The 20,650-nt window shown below is 39.8% G+C and overlaps 1 protein-coding gene across 1 annotated transcript; it reads right to left on the reverse strand.

Moving 5' to 3' along the window:
* Positions 1 to 1,228: 1,228 nt before the first annotated feature.
* Positions 1,229 to 20,584, reverse strand: LOC126398736 (AN1-type zinc finger protein 3-like). Its single transcript, XM_050058303.1, has 6 exons — positions 20,048 to 20,584; positions 10,629 to 10,669; positions 6,940 to 7,131; positions 4,681 to 4,746; positions 4,429 to 4,599; positions 1,229 to 4,093 (listed from the first exon to the last, which is right to left on the reverse strand). The coding sequence occupies exons 1-6, from the start codon at positions 20,113 to 20,115 to the stop codon at positions 3,939 to 3,941; spliced, it is 693 nt and encodes a 230-aa protein (XP_049914260.1). The 5' UTR covers positions 20,116 to 20,584; the 3' UTR covers positions 1,229 to 3,938.
* Between the last annotated feature and the right edge of the window lie 66 nt (positions 20,585 to 20,650).

Genomic DNA, 20,650 nt, shown 5'->3' on the forward strand with positions numbered 1-20,650 from the left:
AAGGAGCTGAAGATGTCAGTCCTGTAGCAGGGTCTGTCATTTACTTGAGGCTTTTATTGTTATTTTTACTACTTTCTTCTTGTACTACACCAAATATTTCAGATGGAAATACTGGACTTTTTCCTCCAATATATTTTTCTGACAGCTATATTTGCAGGTTGCTTTTTACATTAAGATTTTAGGCATTTTACACAATTAAAATTTATACTACATCGACCGTTAATACCATTTTAATTATGCTTACGTTATTGGTAACAATGATTTGATATCTAACATGGCAATAAAACACCTGCTGTCTAATGAGTACTACTGACACCAAGTACATTTCATAGAAATTTTGGATGCAAGACTTTTACTTGTAACATAGTGTTTCTACAGTGCAGTACTTGTACTTTTACTTGAAGGATCTGAATACTTCATCACTACTTTCATCCATGCTGACATCACCGATGAGCTTCATTTCTTATTCCTAATATTGGAAACAGCAGTTTATCAAACAGTCAACTCAAGGTCCACTTACTTGCTCTTGAGCTTTCATCCATATTACACAGTCCTCATCATCCTGTTTAAAAAATCAGCTACGAAACTACACACAAATAGTGTTTCTGTATTCTAAATAATTTCTTAATTAGTATTATGGTGAAGCTGATTTGTTTAAAATTGCAACAACTGGGCTAAATGATATCCTCATATGACTTTTTTGGTTCTATATTTAAATAGGAAAAGTTAAGCTTTAAAGGCAACGCTGCAAATTTCATTAACATATTTGGTGGAGACCAAATTAATTTCTCACCCACAAAGCCAGTGAATTAGAGCAATTAAAGCTCATCAGTCAATTTGGTATATCTGCTAAAGCTCCAGACTGTGACCCGTCACTCTGAGTTATTATGCTTTAATGATCATTACACCCTATCATCAGTGTAACAAGTGAATCCTAAAACCTTTTTGGCAAGCGATCTAATACTGAACCTTGTAGGTCTTCTTCCTCTTACACTGGGCAGCCACATAGCATACAAACATATTAACATACATATTATGTATGGAAAAAACAAAACTATGGTGGTTTAAGATCATGACCTACATGCGTTTCAGCTCTGCTAGACGGATATTTAAGATATTAATAATGAACTCTAAATGACATTCTGGTCATGGTTTATTTTCAGAAAGAAAACCCCTGTTTATAACAAATGTAAATATGGCAAAAAGAAGCACAGATTAACACACCACATCCTCTAATCCAGTTTATTTTCCTCAGCAGAAAATGGAACACGATAAAATTAAAAGGAGAAAATAGGACAGAATTATGTTCTTGCTTTTTTTTTTATACATTTAACTAAATATGCCACTCTATGCTAGGGTGTAAGTAACTCAAACTGATATAAGGTTAAATAATTTTTTCTCTAAAAGGTACAGAAAGATATTCCATTTCTTCCATTTCTCATTAGCACTCAAAAAAAGGAACAAGTTTTTCAAAATATCAAAATAAGAACCAGCCGCGACATTTCTCCCGAGCTCCCTTTATGCTGCGCTGTGTTCTCATTGGAAAAGACAAGAGGGGTGGGGAGAGGTGAGGGGGGAGAACAAACAATAAGTTGTGCATGAGGATTAGCATAGTTAAGTGGTGTCTGGTTATAAGGGCTCTCAACCTGAATCAACTTTTCCAAAGTTAATTTGCAAAAAAAAAAAAAATCTGCTGCTTCACGTTTCCCCAAATTAAAAAAAAACAAAAAAAACAACAACATACAATTCAACATCATCAAACTGCATTTCACATGATGCTGCAAAGTACATTTTATGGAGATTGCGTACCTGTATTGAACAAATCACAACTTGTACTTTTAATGCACCTACAATGTGTGCTGAATGCCAAACAAACAACAAAAAATTTAATTTGAGGAGAAAAAAAAACTTCTGCAACATCACAAACAAAAAAAAGTTGATTTTGGTAGAATAAACCTTTAGGAGAGGAAGGAAGAGAGGTGTGTAACTGAACAATATGCACAGCACAAAGTCCAAGCAGTCAGACTGTGAAGGCTGATTAAGAGCGGGGTTGGAAACAATGCCAAAACAGAAACATATGAGGAAAGGGAAAACCACTCAATTTAAGAATTCACGTTATTTCTGCAGCCAAAACCAGCTGAGGCATCATTACTGGAGAGCAGTTTGTATCTGTGATGTCAATAGATGTGCAACCTCCACAGGGTCGACACAAGAAATACACAATGGACCTTTAAGAGTCTTAATTTCACATCTGATCTTACACCTGAATTACATAGCAAAACTGGACTGAATTAAACCAATCATGCTTAATTACTTTGCTTAAGTGGAGAGTTAAGAGCTTAACTGTCTAACTTTGGTTTTATTTTTGCTTTCGGTGTATAACAACTCCAAGTTAACCAACTTTTGGTTCATTTCTCAGCCTTAAAACCAATTTTTACTTGTGCTGTGTATCAATATGACATCACTGTGGAACAAAGCTCGTCTCTCTTTGATTTAGTGAAAGCTCACTAGCAGAAATGACGCCCCTGGGTGGCAATCAGTGTATAAAAAGAAAAAGAAATTATAACATTTTAAGATTATCTTTCCCCGATCTGAAAATTAAATGACACCTAGTCCTACCCACAAAACACAAAATAAGAAATAAATTATAGAACAGCTTTAAAGGGTAGTACGTAATTTATGCATTCAATTTAGCACTCTTGACTGATCGTCCACAACCACAGAGACACTCAGTAATGAACTTCGGGTATTTGTTTTTCTAAATGAATACATGGCGTTTTGGCGAAGAACTTTCCATTTGAATACAAAAATTCAGTCGCATTCCCCTTTATGTAAAACAACAGTACTACTCAGTAAATTGAAAAAAGGGGGAGGGAACGAGGGAGAAGAGGATCTGCTACACAGAGGATTCATCCAAGTGATTCTTGTCCATTAGTGTGGTTTTTCATTTTTTAATATTTATTTGTATTTTTCTTTTTATCAACAGTCCGTGTGAGCAGAGGCAGGGATTGGCTGTATTGTCCTCCACGACACCGTGGTTAAGCAGTAAAAACAGAGCTAATCACCATGACGGCCACACAGGAAGAAGAAAAAAAAAAAAAAAAAAAATCAAACCATGACAGCATCCTTGGACTGTCTCATGTTACCACACTCAAACCTGCACAAATACACTGTTGCTGGTACCATGCACGAGCAAAACACGGTCAGTGATGCTGCACATGGCCCCAAACGTCGGTGGAAGAAAAAAAGAAGAAGAAGAAGAAGAGGAAGGTGGGGTTACAGGTTTGATACTCCAACCCCTTTATGACGACCTGAGGAGTGGTCGTGGGATAGAGCTGGACCCCTCACCCGCGACCGAGAAATGGAAAAAAAAAAAGAAACAAAAACTTTATTGAATGAGTATCCAAAACAGATCAGTTCAGCCAAACGCTACAACAGTTCACCTTCCGTTACTTCCTGTACTGAAAAAAAGGAGCGTGAGCAAAGAGGAGGAAACCGTGGCGAGAAACATGTGCATAATGTACGACTAACTGGATCCGTCTCCGCGGTGTCCTTCCTCTGAAGACTGGGGGGGGGGTTGGGTTAAGGCTGTGTGTGTGAACATGCGATACTGAACGTGGCTCCGCAGAACAGCCACCGGGCCCCCTGTGGGCCCCCGAGCGGCCTCGTCCAGAGCCGACTCCAAACAGACGCTCCACGCAGGAAATCGGGACATCGACAGGGCGGCGTCAAGCTCAGATCCAGAATTGTCGGGTCAGATGCAGGATGTTACAACCGTGCTCCCTCCCCTCCTCCTCCTCTTCTTCCCTCCCTCCCTCCCTCCCTCCCCCTCCCACCCATCACCCCCAGTTGTCATTTCTCCTAGCTCTCCTTCCTCCTCCTCCTCCTCTTTGTAAGCGCCTCATCTCTAACTGGATGGCTGGTCACCACGTGGCCAATCAGGAGCACTCCTCCCCGATGCGTTGGCACGAGCGGCCCACCTTGCGGTCCAGCTTCACCATCTTGAGGACGGCCTCCTCGCGCCCGCGGCCCAGATGGTCGAACAGACAGTCGTGCTGCTCGGGTAGACGGTGGAGCATGCAGAATACATAGCCTGGGAGGAGAACAGAAAGCAAAGTGGTGAGAAAGGAAGTGACCCCTATAAATGTTTGTATGGGAGACAACATGGTGGGCATGTTAAAACGGTATGTGTAAAATGGCCATTATCAGTCTGTTCAACAGTGCACAGGCTTTGGGTTCTGTTTTCTCTCGTTTGGTGGATTTGTCAGATGCGTTACCCAATCAGCTGTAATGTGTATAAACCCCACCATATTAAAAGGCAGTGCGCACAACTTTTAACAGCATTATAAAACATTAATATCCTTCCTTTTTCGTTGTAAAATCAGGTGCTTTTATTTATTTTTATTTTTATGGATCGTGGGTACTGACCACAGCGACAGGAGCCCAGTTCCTGCTGCACCAGCTCTAGTTTGGTTTGGCAGCGATAGCAGCGCCGACGGTTCTTCTGCTTGGGCGTCCCACGGGCCTCCTCGCTGCTCCCCTCCTTCTCGTCTGTCCGTGGCCGTTTCTCCGGCGTCGCCTCGCTCTCCGAGCCCGACGCTGAAAGCAAAACGGCAGGGTTAGGAGTCAGCGCGCGCAAAGCGGGGCAACTGGGGGAAAGAAGGAGAGGGCCGGCTGTACCTGATTCTCGTGGACGTTTTGTGGGTGTGCAGAGTGTGCCTTGGGCTGTTTCTGTGGACGACATGCCTGCAGATGGAAAATGAAGAGATGCGTGAGAAGGGAGGTGAAGCATTGTCTTCCCACACCATGAATCCATGTCACTAGAACAAAATACTGCATGTAGTGATGAACCATCCTTCAAGAATGACAATCATTTGTTTTACTTTAGTGTTATTAAGAGCACAAAGTGACACTTCTATGTTAGTCCCACCTGTCAGTGAAGCCTGGTGACTTCATTTGGTATCAACTGTAAATGTAACAAATATCTGGTATTTCATATTTTAATGTTACCGAATAATATTTGAGAGTTGACTGTTGGTGCTGGGCAATATACTACCAAATCAATATAGTGCTATCAGACTGGATATCGTCTTACATTTTTGGATATCGTTATATGGTAAATGTTGTCTTTTTGCTGGTTTTAAAGGCTGCATTACAGTAAAGTGATGTAATTTCCTGAACATACCAGACTCTATTACCTGATCTATTATTTACCATTACCCACTTAGTCATTATATCAACATTACTGATGATTATTTATTAAAAATCTCTTAGTGTAAATATTTTGTAAAAGCACCAATAGTCAACCCTACAATATCGTCATAGTGTCAGTATTGAGGTATTTCATATCACCCAGCCCTAAGTCCTTTTTAGTTCTAGAAACAAAGAAGCAGAGAGCAAAAAAAATATTACCTAACTCAACAGCAGAAGTCAATGAATACTGAATACTAACTCAAAAATTATTTAATCATTCCATCATTAGAGAGAGAATTCTGCTACTTTCCAAAGCAACTTCAACCTTTGGAAAGCCCCATAAAATGACAGAATGAACACAATAAACATTTCTGCAACAGTCTTTAAATTTATAGTGGATGTGAATGTGAAATGTGAATTCACTGCCTGACATCAGACAGAATTGTCCATCTTCAGTCTCACATTGTGTCCATTAACCAATTACCATGGGGAGGGGATTCGATTTTCCCAAACCAATCACTAGAGTCCAACATATCCTCCTGAATATAATGTAATTTTAAGTCCACACTGATGCGTGACCATACCAGCATACCTGTTTTGCCAGGGTTTTAAAAGCAGGAAGTAACAACGTAAAACAAACTATGATGTCGGGCAATATTGAGAAGACATGTCAACTAAGACCGACCCCAATAGCAGCGCCTATCTTTTCTATAGCGTTAGCCATTGTTGTTAAAACTACTGATTCCGGCGCATGGTGTGACAACAGCTTGACAATGGTGTTAGTCCTGTCCGTGGCGCTGATTGGCTAATTGTTAGTCCTAAATTATGACATTGTGACATGAAATTGCCGTTTCATATCACGATGACAGACAAATCAGTCAACTCGTACTTAGTGGAGTGGACGGATTCCAAGGAATTCTCTTTCCAAATTAGCTTTTTTTTTTAACTTACTTTAAAAAATTAATGCAGACTCAGTAACAGTGACTTTATAAGATGGTCTGCTGTGCAGAAATGTACATAGTTAACATAATGGGCATTCAGATTGGAAAAAAATCAGCTGCTTTCACTGAGAAACATGCTCTCTACTGTCTATTGTTTATTTATCTTGCACTGTGTGTGAAGTCCAGTTGTCCCAGTACCATGTGTCACTTTGCACTGGGGGCATTACAGACTGATTCCTCTATCTTTATTGTCATTGTACCACTGCACTGATCTGAAGAAAGAGAAGGCTGCACAGAAAGGTTTGTGCTTGTACGACTGGTCCATCCTCACACACACCACACTACTGATATCAATAAAGAAAACACTGATGTAGTCTGCAGCTCAGCAATTGTTGGGAGAACTGCGGCATGAAATGATTCCCTGAGTTGTGCAATGTACTTCACGTGGAATGATGCTTTCTTGTGAGTAGTTGAAGCAGCCCACCACTCTGTGACTGAATGCAATCACAACTTTATCTCCCACTTGTCCGGCTCTATCTCACTCTGTGCGTTCCCACTGGGTTTAAAGACAAAGAATAGACAGTCCATTCGTCACAACAGTGTGCCATGGACAACAGATGCTGTACTTATCAATTCTGTGACATACTTTATTGTAGAATTGCAGCCTGAATGTTTGTCTTTATTTCAGGGCCTTTTTTCATGAGAATATAAAATGGTGTGTTATGAGGGGGTTTTGTTATCCATTATATGATTATCATGAATAAAGAAATGTATAAAAGAGCATGCGTTGGACATCCCATCTCACCTTCCCTCATGCTGGGAAACGTGGGCGAGGGTTCTTCGGTTGACGGCTGCTCGGAGCTAGAGGGCGGCGACGACAATAGGGATTGGCTACTGCTACTGCTCGTCTCGCTACTGAAAACTGGCGATTGGCTACTCCCAGTGCTTTGGATGGGCTTGGAGGTGCAGTCCTCCCCTGGCTGCTTCTTCTGGATGTCTGTGGTCAAGGACAGTCAGTAAAGCAGGCGGAGGGAAAAGTAAAAATAGGATGGGGAAACAGAGAGGGGGAAGAGAAGAAAAGGGGGACGACACAGAAAGTCAAAACACTCAAATCTGGACTGTTTATGGTGTGTAGTGGAGAAATACAGCTGCACATCCCAAACCTCCTCACAGTCTGTAATAACAGGTTACATGAAGCAAGTACACATGTGTAGAAAATAGTGTATTACAGCTACCAGGAAGGCTGAAATTATTGATATTTTTACATAACAAAACTGTACCTTGCAAGACATTTATGTATGAATATATAATTTAACCCAAACTGTTGGTGAATTTTGGTGGCCGGTTCTTTGCCCACAGGACTAAAGACATCTGCCTCTCCACTTACTTTGGGTTTTCCTGTCCATGAAATGATTATGCATTGGATTTTAGTTTGGGTTTCTGAGTGTTGATACTCATCTCTAGCTATCAGGCATGGGACGATATGAAAATTTAATGTCACGATTGCAACGATGCAACATTTTATTGCATTACAGATAGACCATCTTTTTTTAGTGAACATCTTTTTAGTGAAGAACAAATAATCCAACAATCTTATAAAAACAGGCTTTTCATATCTTTCCATGTCCCAAAACTTGATTAAAAGGAACAGTATGTAAGATTTAAGGAGCAGAAGAACCGTCGGCGCTGCTATCGCTGCCAAACCAAACTAGATCTCCTTAAATTCGCACCGAGACTTGGTGGTGTCTAGCTGAGAGGATTGCAGATTGCAACCAGCTGAATCTTCTCCCAATTGGAATTCCTTATCAGGAGCCAAATCATCCGCAGAGGTCTCTTCCTCTTTCTTCTACGTCGTTTGGCACATTGAAGACAGGCCGCCAGCCAAATGTCTGCTATATGTGCTCACCTTTCTTCTTTGATAATTAAATGTGTGCCCACCCTTTTTCTGATCCACACATTAAGGAGGTTTTTTGCCAGGTGCCGAATTATTCGAAGACGTCTCCTCCTCTCCAAAACAGAACCGTTGATTGAAATTGGTAAAACCACTGAATAAAGTTTCACATTACAAATCAGTGCTTCTCCGACACTGTTTGGCATGTCAGAGACAGCTGTTAGCCCACTACCTACTAATGTGTGATCAACTTCTTTCCTCTGCTAACATTAGATCCAGACGTTCAGAAAGCTTTTCCTAAAAGCCATAGTATTGGCAGAGGGTTTTTTTTAAACTGGTAAAAACACTGAATAAAGCAGTTTCACATTAAAAATCTGTGTTTTCCTGCTGCTACTCATCACAGAGGGGCTTCTTACTACGGTGGCCGATGTGAAACCGCAAATGGCCCTATGTAGAGCCAGTGTTTGGTTTGTCTGTTCCGGGCTACTGTAGAAACATGGCATTGCAACATGCAGACTCCACAGACGAAGACCTGCTCCCTATTTCGACATAAATGCCTCATTCTAAGGTAACAAAAACACACCAATTCTTATTTTTTGGTGATTACACACTTAGGAAAACATACTTACTATATTACATTCCATTTATTCCAATACATCCCCCTCAATCCTACACACTGGAACTTTAAAATCTTTTGTGTTTTGAGGTTGTTGCGTACGCAGTCTCATTAATTGCTGGTTGCCCAGCAGTCTCTTTGAGTTCTGCTGGACATGGTATTCACCATGATGAAGTTATTGTGAGTTTTAATTATCACAACCTCCAGTACAATTGTATAATGACCCATCCCTACTACTGTACCATACCAGTGTGAAACTTGATGAGATAGGGATCCATTATAGTAAACCTTTAGCTGCCTAATCTTTAGGTGTCACACATTATGTCACATATCAATGCAGCTGAGAGCAGTATAGAAAACTCAAGGAAGCTCCAACAACAGTTGACAATTAGCTGCTTTAAGCCATTCAATTCACATTTTTGTTGCATAATCATATTTCTCTCAGCTAACATGGCCATTATGCAAGCGATAGTAATTCCAGCTGAAACAATTAATAGATTAACTGTTCAAATGGTCAATCAATTCTTTGTTTTTTAAACATATATACCAAATACTCCCTTGTTCTAGCTTCTAGTTATCTTAGTCTCTGACGATAGTAAATATAATATTTCTGGGTTGGACTGATGTTCAGACAAAATAAACAATTTGAAACTGTCCCCTAAAGCCCTGGTAAATTTTGTTGGGCAATGTTCTCCATTTATTTTAGCCCAAAAAGATTTATTGATCAAATGAGAAAGTGCCCAAAAACAAAAAAGGCAGAGTTGGTGCATTTGTTGCAGCCCTCCTGTGCCAAACACCATCTTTCTCACTGTCTCTCTTCATTTCCTGTCAGCTCTCTACTTTCATCTGAGTAATAAAGACAAATCCAATACCCCAAAAATACCTTTACAATACCTTTTCAAGTTTTAGAAGTTCAAGTCTCACTTACTGTGCCAAACTCAAAAGTTTTCAATACAATCCCTACTCTCAGCTGCATAACCACGTGACTACAAATGAACTTTGCCAACTGAAAGGTGATTTGGTCAGAGAAAGACACTATCACCTTGGCGCTGCACCCCTCTCTATACTGATAATCTCAGACGATATCGATCCGTGACGATATTGTCTACTCTTTTCCCTCCAGGGAGGGTGAGGGAGGTCAGCCTAGATTTTAGTTTCTCCTCCACATGTGGACTAACCCACTTCTGCTCAGCCTCTATTACTCATGTGTATTGAGTCTATTCTAAGCGTTGCTGCCGTCTGTGATGCCAGACTCAAAGCTGGGCCCTTAGGTCCTCGCTGTCTGCCGTACTCACTGGTTGCCATAGCCACCGACAGGGCTGCAGTGCACCCTCAACCCATCCTCCCAAACCAGACTGGAGGTGTTATTGAGAAAACTTAACGCAGAACTTGACATTTTCAAACTTCAGTTGGACATTTATCTTTGTCAGACACGTGTCATGTTGTAGAAACACTAACTTTGCTGAAGTCAGTAACCAGGCTGGTCTGTTTTCCCAAACGCACATCTGATTCTGCCCTTAAAACACAACTACTCTTAACACATTATTGTTGATTATAATCAAATCCTGTCTTCCTTTATAAAAGCCTTTGAACTTCAACAGAACTTTTCCTCAAAATGGTGGATACATCATTTTAGAATCAGACTCTTTTGCTTGTCCTTCCATTTTCCTAAAATGACTTCTTAGCATAGTTAGCATTCCTAGCTGAAATCAGCTGGCACACCTAGCCTCAAGCTGCTGCTAGCTGTGTGTCTGGCTGTAAATGAGAACAGCTCTGCATGCCAAGAAGCAACTTAACAGAAAAAACAAATGTGGAACTGTTTCCCACGTTTATATGTGACAAGTAACCAGCTGACAGTGTAAGCAATGGGAGACATGATATTCAAGTCCTCCTCTGGTCTGAATATGTGATTCTCACCAGCCTGCACAAATCTGGTCCAGTATCTTTTCATTACTTTAGAAATACTGTGTATTAAGAGAAAACTTACCAGCAAAACATTTGGAGCAGAGGTTCATGGTTTTACTGGACCTGAGGAGACAGGAGAGAAATTTAATGTCATTAACCACTCCACAAACTTCCGAACTTTTCCACTACTTTCAACAACTGTTTTCTCAATATAAACTTCTTCTAATACAAACCTAAAGTTAAATTTCTGCATTTATAGACAAAGACAAAAGAGATATTGAAAATCAAACAAAACTGCAGCATAATTTTCTGACAAAACATGAAGTGTATAAGACTGTTGTTCCCCCACTGACCAATATCTGTATTGATTTTATGCAACATGGCGAAACACAAATGCTTTAGACAAATGTCGTTCTAAACTGTGGCACTGTCTCCGTAGCAAATACGCGTAGGACCTTACTTATCATAGCACATCATCAACCATGCCATCGCCTTTAATGTTTCATCTTGGCATCTCCTTTTTTGTTTGTCATTTTAGCATTCGGGCCTCTGAGTCAGTAAATTCAAGGCGGTCTGACAGGAAATCTGAGAGGACAGGGAAGCAAATGGCTGTTATGGGGACACTAAAAAAAATCACTTACAGACGGAGCATAAGGTTGTAATACATTTGATTCTTTTACTGTTTTCAATTTACGCCAGATTCTTGCAAATACACTGCCCTAATATCTAGATATGATAAGCCTAAATTCAATAAGTCATGAACTGTGTCAATAGCATGCTAGCATTAGGCTCAAAGTACAGATGACACAGTGGGGCTAAGTGTGACAAAAAAAAAACAATAACAAAAAGTAGAGCTTAGTCTGGTGAGAGTTGAGTCAAGTCTGACAATGAAGAGCTGAGCCTAACAAACTGAATATGTGATGCCTAAAATAGCCACCGTATTTTTGAGGTTTGGTGATACTATAGTCAAAATGCCACTGGCTGTCTTAAGGACAACGGGTTGGATGTGTAATAGATCTAAGTTAAAGAGTCATGGTGTGTGCCAACTATACATGACCATTTGCAAACAGAGATTTGCTCCCATTTTACTGAGTACTGGTGACTGATTAACTGCACACAGTATGCTGGCGACTTTGTGAACAGTTCTGTGTACAACCAGGAAGTGCTAAAGTGGCACTAATGATAAATGTATCAGTTATTAATCTATCCATGTAAAAAAAAAAATGCCTTTCAGTGAATACCTTAGTTACAATTATTCAAGTCAATCAGCCATTTCCAGTTGAATTTGTAAGATATGACAGGAAACAGTCTGGTACCGTTTCTTATATAAAATACCCTTGTGTAGAGCTCATACAGAAGAGGGTGGGGGGATTGTAGGATGGACACAAGCGACCAGTTGGTCAGGGCGGATGTGAGTTTAGGCAAATTGGTCATGGTTAGAACCTTGCCTGATATTGCAATCTCACAAATCCTGCTGCCTTGCAAGGTAACGTGATTTGGGCAGTCACGAAGGAGGAAGTTGTATATCCAGGAACCTGTGACGCGTAAAAGGAGCAAATAATCAAATGTGATAAAATACAGTATGGTTATTTTCAACAAATTCTTAATTGAATTGATAGAAAAATTACTGTATTGTAATATATACCATTACCGTGACATAAAATCACATATACGAAGATAGAAGATTCTGGTTTTCTTAGTGGTCAACAGTACCTTTTCCTACAGGTATGTAATGTCTTTCCCTCACCTTCTGGAGCTCTCTTTAATGTCCATACCACCACAATACAACCATTTCTGTCAGCTGTGAGCCCTGTCAATGGTACAGAGGCTGGAACTCCGTAGGGTATTCACATCATTGTTCCTACAGGAGCTATATGACTAATGCAGCAGGACAATCCTGTACAGACTGTTTTTGACTCCACCAAGGAGGTGAGGTTTTTCAACAGTCATCCATGTGTTACCAAGATATCTAATTATCTATAAATGGATTGCTACGAAATTTGGTAGAAAGACAGGCCTTGGGGAACACAACAATTGATTAGACTTTAGCAATGACCCCAATCTGTCATTATCATACTAGAGATGTAGACTTTAACAAGGTGCTTCTAACACTTTTTAGAAACTATAATGCAATTCACTATAAGAAGAAAGAAAAAAAATCTTTATAAGACATCTTAGTATGAATTTAAAAAGGCTGTGAGGAAAGCTAACACAGTACAAAGACAAGCTAGAAAACAAGAGGAATATTGTAGGACAATTGATAACTAGTTACGAAACAAATTATGTCACTCAGATACTGAACCTTACCTCCCTGATGAGTATTAACTTTTATTGCATATCTAAAGCTGACCCACAGCCTTGTCCTGTTAGTGTATCAGTTTGCTATTCCATTTTAATCAGGGTTCATGAGGTAAAAACCAGTCGGAAAGCTGCAGGATCTGATCTAGTATAATCTGCTACCCTGAAATGCTGTGCATATGAACTTCCCCTTATTTTATGAGATTTTTATCTGGTCCCTTGCACAGCAGAAGGTCCCAGTCAGCTGTGATTGTGCATATGTCTAAGAAACCCAACCCAAGCTGTGTGAAGGACTACCGACCTGTTGCTTTGACATCTGTTATCTTCAAATCTTTGAACGCCTGGTATGTAACCATGTCTCCAGTGCTGTCCTAGAGCCCTATCAGTTCGCATATAGAGCAAACAGGTCTGTGAATGATGCAGTTTCATTGCGCCTTCACTCCATTTTTCAACACCGAGAGACCTTGAACACCTATGTAAACGTTCTGTTTGTCAATTATAGTTCAGATTTTAATATGATTCTCCCTTCCAGGCTGTGTGACAGATGCTTTCATATGGGAGCTGAACAGTCCCTGTGCCACTGGGTGGTCTTCTGCGGAAGCAGGTGGTCGAACTTAACAACAAGCTCTCCAAATCCCTAACCTTCAGCACTGAGGCTCCACAGGGGTGTGTACCATCCCCACTCCTGTACTTGCTGTATGCAAATAACTATTTCCCACTGCCAATGTGTTATGATATTTGAATTCGCTGACAAAACGACAGTGGTGGTTTGTAACTCAAACAACAAGGAAACAGCTTACAGGAGTGGGTCGCATGCATAACACATTGCCAAAACATCACACATGCCCTGCCCATGATCCTGTCCTGCTGGCTGTCCTGTTTAGCACTGTTACTACCTTCTGTGGCAGCCTGAAGGCGAGACCACACTGTCCCCTCATTCAACAACTGTACCTAATATACAGCACAGCCAGACAGCATAATGGCACAGTTTTCCTGCCATAAACAGGCAGTGTAAAAGGGGCTACCGTCTACCATACCTGGGCACAGTACACCGATCCATGTCCAAATCCACATGAAAAAGGGGATCTTGTGTACAGTTCATCTGTATTCGGGTACAGTACACATCAGTGTACACTGTACCAAAACACTAAAGTGGGCTGCTATTTAATGTGACTACGCAGAGTTTTTAACCCACTATGACACAGTCTCAGTTAAATACTGATGATGCAGCCCGCCACAGACAGACCCTGCAATTGGTGCTATGGTGGGAGGCAAACAGCTCTGAGTCCGACAGAAGCAACTTCTCCTCTGGCCAGGAGCAGAGCTTCGCCTCACTGCCTAGCCTGTCCCTGCTGATGATGGTCCCTGGGGCAGCAGTGTCCATTCTGTTGCACCCTTTTCTACACTGTAGCACAACAAAAATGTCATGTAGATCACGACGCGAGTGTACTCAGGTACGAGACAATATTACTAATGTGAAAGCTGAGGTGCAGGGGACAATCATACTTTGGCATGGTACAAATCAATCATACATAATATGAAACGCCCTCACACGCATTAAGAGCAGAACACCCAGGTTCCATAACAGCACATATTCTGAAGCAGTCCGCCTCCATAACATTACAAACACAGCATGGACAGCCACTCAACTGGTTGAATAATTATGCAACAGGGAAGATGTTTTTAATGCACTTGATGCACTTTATCTAGAGGGTCGTTTAATGAGTTGCTAAGTTGCCTATAGAGGCTAGAGTTTTTGTGTGGTGCTATTATGTGTTGGGTCTTGTTTTACCCATTTGTTTTATGCTTTTATGATCATATTATGGGTATGGATACTACCTATCTGTTTTTATTTTGCTTGATATATTATGTGCTTTATGAGTGAGCAATTTTACAATATTTTTATTTCTTTGTCTTTTTCTAAGTGAGTTTACCAAGACAAATTCCAATCAACCACATCAATATGGCAACTAAATATTGAATCTTGAATCCCAACACCGCAAACCACAGCCTCGAGAATTGCCAGAGGCTTGAATCATCAGACTCTCTGACATTATGTCAACAAAAACTGAAAGTAAGAGGCTACATGGAGATACCATTTATTCCTTTATTAGACTGTACAGGTTACTTAATAAACGGGGAACTGGTTGTAATTCCTGACCAATAAAAAATGTGAAGGGTGTTTAGATAATGATGCTTTGCATTCCTTTCACTTCAAAACCTGCCACCTACAGCAAATCAAATTTATCATATTGGCTCTCTGGGAAAAACGTACAAATAAAAATGATACAATGCTACAGCTACTTAATGGTAGTCTGCATGTAGACTGCAATGGAGCGAGCTCAAAAGTTGTCACACTTGGTCTTGCCCATTTTAAACCTCAGCCAAAAAGAAAACCAACAAAAATAAGCATGTTTTTTTTTAAGCTTATTATTCAGCAGTTAAGATTCTGGCTCCTAAGTGAATGATGTCAACTTTCTCTTTTTAACCAATGTGCCATGCAGGCACTTTAATCTTCCTCGTCTCCTTTACCAGGTCCTTCATAAGCACAAGTGGAAAACATGCACATTTCTATCTGTTTTCTTACTGAATTTACTTGTTAATAATTAAGCATTGGCAAAGGTGTTTAGCTAGCTACTAAAAAGGTCCCATCCCTGAACAAATGGTTTGAAAGCAGATAAGATAAAACTTTATTTTTACTAAGAGAAATTGCTGAAACAGGTTTAATGACATGTTATTGCAGCTTTCTTTCTATACAAAACAGACGATACTGCATAATGGAACTGAGCACATCCAGTTAATTTTATCATTTAGCTGTCATATACCCATGAATAGTACCGAGAGGGAGCACAGAGACGAAGTGCATTTGCAGACAATGTAAAGTGAATTTTGAGTGTTTCTGCAGTCTGTGCCTTTTGGCCACAAACTGCCAATGGATGAGCTCCCCAATGGACGTTTGCTGTGACAACAAGAACCAACTGTATCTTTATGTGACGGCTCAGACTGACATTTCTTTCTAGCATTTCCAAATGTTTAATTTTTTTCTCTCTTTCTGCTCTTGTCGCTTTACCTTCATGGAGTAATACTAAAAATTAGAGATAACTGTTAACGTTTGTGGCCAACGAAATGGTGTTGTGATAAACTTAGCCCAACCAAAAATCAGACATTTTTGATCTATCCTAATGATGTCCCCGTTCATTCAGTATTTTTGAGGATCTGCTTGAAAAAGAAGGGGATTGACAATTTAGGCAAATTTCAAAATAAGAGTCACACAAAATAAAAAAACATTTATATAAAGAAATATTTCGGAGGTAAGACTACTCTGTATCTACATGCAATGCAAAACTAATTTGGAGACTACTATATTTATTTAGCCTATAATCTGGTTTTTAAAAAAATATGAAACAATATTAGAAGCAAAATAAAGACCCTAAATTCACCCCCACCCCCAATCCTCCTTGACAGCTAATAATCCAACTAGTGAACTTAATTTTTAGTTATGCTGACAGAAAAAGTGTGGTGTGGTGCTTAAAACGCAACTGGTTCATCAGATAGCAGCATGCGGAGTGGAAAAAAAACAAACATAGATAACGCACAAAACAAGCATCTAACCTTGAATCCTGGACAAAGATTGAACTGAAGCTGCAAGTATTTTTAATATTTCTCACATTTGCTCAGATAAATTGTTTGATATGAGCCAATTGCTGATATATACACATACTGTCACATGTCAGCTGATATAGAAATGCCAGTACAGTACAGAAATATGGGTTGATATGTTGCTATTACATTTTTTTTTTATTTTTAAAAAATATCCATGGGCTATACTGGAAATGTACCTTAATGAAATCTCAAACTGATTTTTGATGGACCGTTTAAGTTTCTAATAATTGTCTACTTTGTCTATTGATGCTTCTCATTAACTTACTGATGAAAACAGCTTCCCCATTAGAGGAGGTACTAGTCAATTTAATCACCTCTTTGACTGGAATTAAAACCTGTACAATTTCAACGGGTTTGGGTACACCTAGTCTTAAAGTGGAACAACACCTAAATTAAGAATTCCAATATATCATTTCCGTGGCCTCGGAATGTTCAATCAATATTTGTGAACATGAGCTGTTCTCTCTCAAAGCCAGAAACCAGAGAAGCAAGTCTCAAACTTGTGATGTAATTGGTGCTGCAAAGCTGTCAAAGTTGCTCCAGAGGCAATGAATTGTAGCCTGATTTTGAGGACCCACAGAATGTTTTTTTCTTTTACACCCAAATTAGTTATATTCTAACATAGTGTTTTTAGCTCTGAAACAGAAAACGTACCCATATACTCCGAAATTTCCCAGGGTGCTCTCGGTGTCATCCCTAACATCTTACACAATCCATTGTCAATGGAGCTGCTCCAGACTTTACACCCTATGACATCACAAATTTGAGTTTTAGCACTCTGGTTTTTGGATTTGGGTGAGTTGTTCACTATTACTAATATTTTTGGACTGACTCAGACCATAGAAATAACATGTATGAATTTTTAAAATGGCCGTAGTTCCTCTTTAACATTATTTTAAGGTTTTTGAGAACTCAGGACCAGCGTAGCCCGGTGGCGATGCATTTCAGGGAGGCAAATCATTCTATTGCCTCCTTGAGATACATCGGCATCGAGCACGTAAAACCCCCAAGAAGAGGAGGTGATCTGAACACCCTCCTATTGAAAAGAGAGAGTTTTTATATCTTCACCCTCCAGACTCTTTCCCCTAGTGGTTTGAATCAAGAATATGAGATCAAACACTTTCTTTATAAACCATTAGGCTTACTTGAGTGATGAATTAACATATTTTTCTTATTTTTTATATATTCTTATATTGTTCTATATGGTCTCGTCGGTTTACATGTCACAGTAGACTACTTGGACATGACTGTGAACACTATTTTTGGTGTTCAGGATCTGTGAGCTTAATAATTTGATTTTTTTCCAATTGATGAGGTCTATTTAAATACATGAGATAAGGTTTTGCTGCTAAGATGTATTTTTGATGTTTTGTTTAACTGTGATGATTTGCTAACTTTAATGTTATTCTGTTGAAGAGACTAATAGCCCACGCTGATTAATTGAATATAATCCACTTAATATGATTGCTGCTCATGATATATTATTCGATGTTTTTTTTCTGAATTGTTACCCTGGATTGAATTTGATGTTTGCTTTTTCTGGTCGATGTTTTTTAAAAAAAATAACCCCAGATGATATTTGGATGATTAACCACACCTGTTGCACACAACGTTATAAATAGAGGTGTGGTTTTCATTTTCCAACATTCAGACCTGACGAAGATTCCTCTAGGATCGAAACGTTGTTCATTAAAAATTGTGGCATGGAGTAAGTGTGCAGGCTCTACCTCTTTTTCATTCAAGGTTTTTGAGACTGACAAGAATTTATACCTTGGAAACATATGGTCATTGTTACCTAAGTACAATTTCATAATACTAAGAATGAGGGGTGGGGGGGAAAAAATTGATACATTATGGTATTGTGAGATTTTTGTGTGGCAATGTCGTATCATCACACAGTGCCAAGTATCGGTTTTTTTTATCATATGTTATGTTTGTGTTTTATCTTAATATGACAAATACAAACTAAACTTACGGTAGCCCACTAGAGTAGTATAATCAATTGTTTTTCCAGTCCACTAAATACATTTGCTGCAAAAACAAATGGCTGAAGTGAGATGAAGAGACTGAAAATGACATAATTTACAGTTAAAAAAATATATAATAAATTGCAATATATTTTATCGCAATATTCAGCATATCGCAACATATTTAAAATAGTAAAAATATTGTATCATGACTTAAGTATTGTGATCATATTGTACCGTAGATTCTCTGATGACTCCCAGCCCTACTAAGAATCAGCATTAGCACTTAATATTCGTCAGACCTCACCTTAAAGGAACCGTGGCACTGCTTTAACCACATAAAAATAGCATTTAGTGCTGGGAGACGCATGCCATTAATACTGCCAGGGTAAGACACTACAATCCATGCTTTCAGAAAAGCTCCAATTCTGAATTTAATACTTCAAAATGCTTAACGTCACGATATTCCGGTATCTATCTACCAGGCCTTGAGTTTCAGTGACATGTGTGAGGAGGCTGTGTGGGACAGGACAGCCAGCAGCAGCCCCAGGCCAGGTGTTATTCCAGGCTGAGGGAAGCAGGGCCGTAAACACACCATACTGCCATTTGTGTCACCTGACATTGACAGGTGGGTTACCGGTTCCAGTTTGCTTACTGGACACCACAATACGAAGGCAACTGGGGGATGGGGCTTGAGGGAGGGGGTCAGTAACCAAATGACAAGTCATATGACAATGTTCTGTAAAGGTAATTCCTTAAAACAGGGGGGTCATTGTCTTACTGGAAGAATGTGACACAATGGTAGTGCGTTGCCAGGCTAAAATGACGAATATTACTGTAATGCAAGCGTTTCAGAGGTTTATAGTGTGACTATGGTGGCTACAAATGAAATGACAGTAATCTTAATAAACATGTTTTTTTCTGCTGCTTTGAAACAGTTAACAGGGCTATAAGGAGAAGCAGTCAGTCATGTTTGAGTGTCGTTGTTAGATCAAATAAATGTTAGATGTAGTCATTTTTCCTATGGGGTAACACAAGAGACATCAGTGAATCACATCCGGTATGCAACACACATCCACCAATTGACAAGACCGAATGTAAAAAAGGGTGTAAAATAACTCCCAAACTGGTTTATCAGCACTCCTCAGTGTGAGGATTTAACCGAAGTAATGTCTTAAACGTTATAAGGCTGCCTTTCTTCGAAGAAATTCAAGAGAACAGGGCAGGTTTAAAAGGAACCTGCTGGCAATAAATCATTTTCTATCTCGGGTACGTCATCTCCTGGTTTACAAATTGCCTTTAAAACACGATATAACACGACTGAAAATTATAACCGGCGTTTTTAACGACTAAAGTGGGTTTATAGGCTTAGAAAACAGAGGAAATTTAGCTAGTTTTCAAGCTAGGAGGTTTATTTATTAGCCAACTTCCCAACCCCCCACCCTCGGCCTGCACAACAGAACAACAACAATGGGTTTGGACTAGTTGAACCCGTTAAGCATAATTCATCCACGTTTACCTTTCAGTTCAAGATAAAGTGTTAAATTGAGTTTTTATTAGGTTTAACTCTTACCCCCAAAATCCACAGGGACACCGGGGAGGTAGACTCGGAGGTTTGCTTCGTTCACTAGTGTCTCCCATGACTTCCAACAAAAACCGATATGGAAACGCGAGGCTGGGGATGAGTCCGGGGCCTGGTCGTTCAATAAGAAAAACGATCCGACACTCAAGTTAGACAAAAAGATAAATGTCCTCTTTCTTTTAAAGTCCACAAGTCGGCGAAAAAAGGTGGCGAGCTCGGCCCTTTTCGGCCACAAAAAAACATCCGTTAAGTCAAACAAAACGGCTCAGTTTGAACTGGAATAATTGAACGGCACTCAAAGCAATCAGCTGGACGTTCGGACGTTACGACCGACAAACGAAAAGAGGGGGGCGCCCCAGTGTTTTACTCGACATGAAAAAGCTTAAAAACACCGCTAACTGTTCACCGAGGCAGATAAAATGCAATTATGGCTATGTTAAGTGCGGGTAACGGTAAAAGAAAAGAAAAAATAAATAGATAGAGTGAGACCTCCCCCTCTCGACTGCTAATGACCACCCCTATTCACACGTCGCTGGTACGAAGTATGCTGGGCCGGAAACGCGTCCATCAAACCAGAAATGTCAATATTGCCCA

The sequence above is a fragment of the Epinephelus moara genome, chromosome 12 (genome assembly GCF_006386435.1).
Source record: "Epinephelus moara isolate mb chromosome 12, YSFRI_EMoa_1.0, whole genome shotgun sequence".
Classification (NCBI taxonomy): domain Eukaryota; kingdom Metazoa; phylum Chordata; class Actinopteri; order Perciformes; family Serranidae; genus Epinephelus; species Epinephelus moara.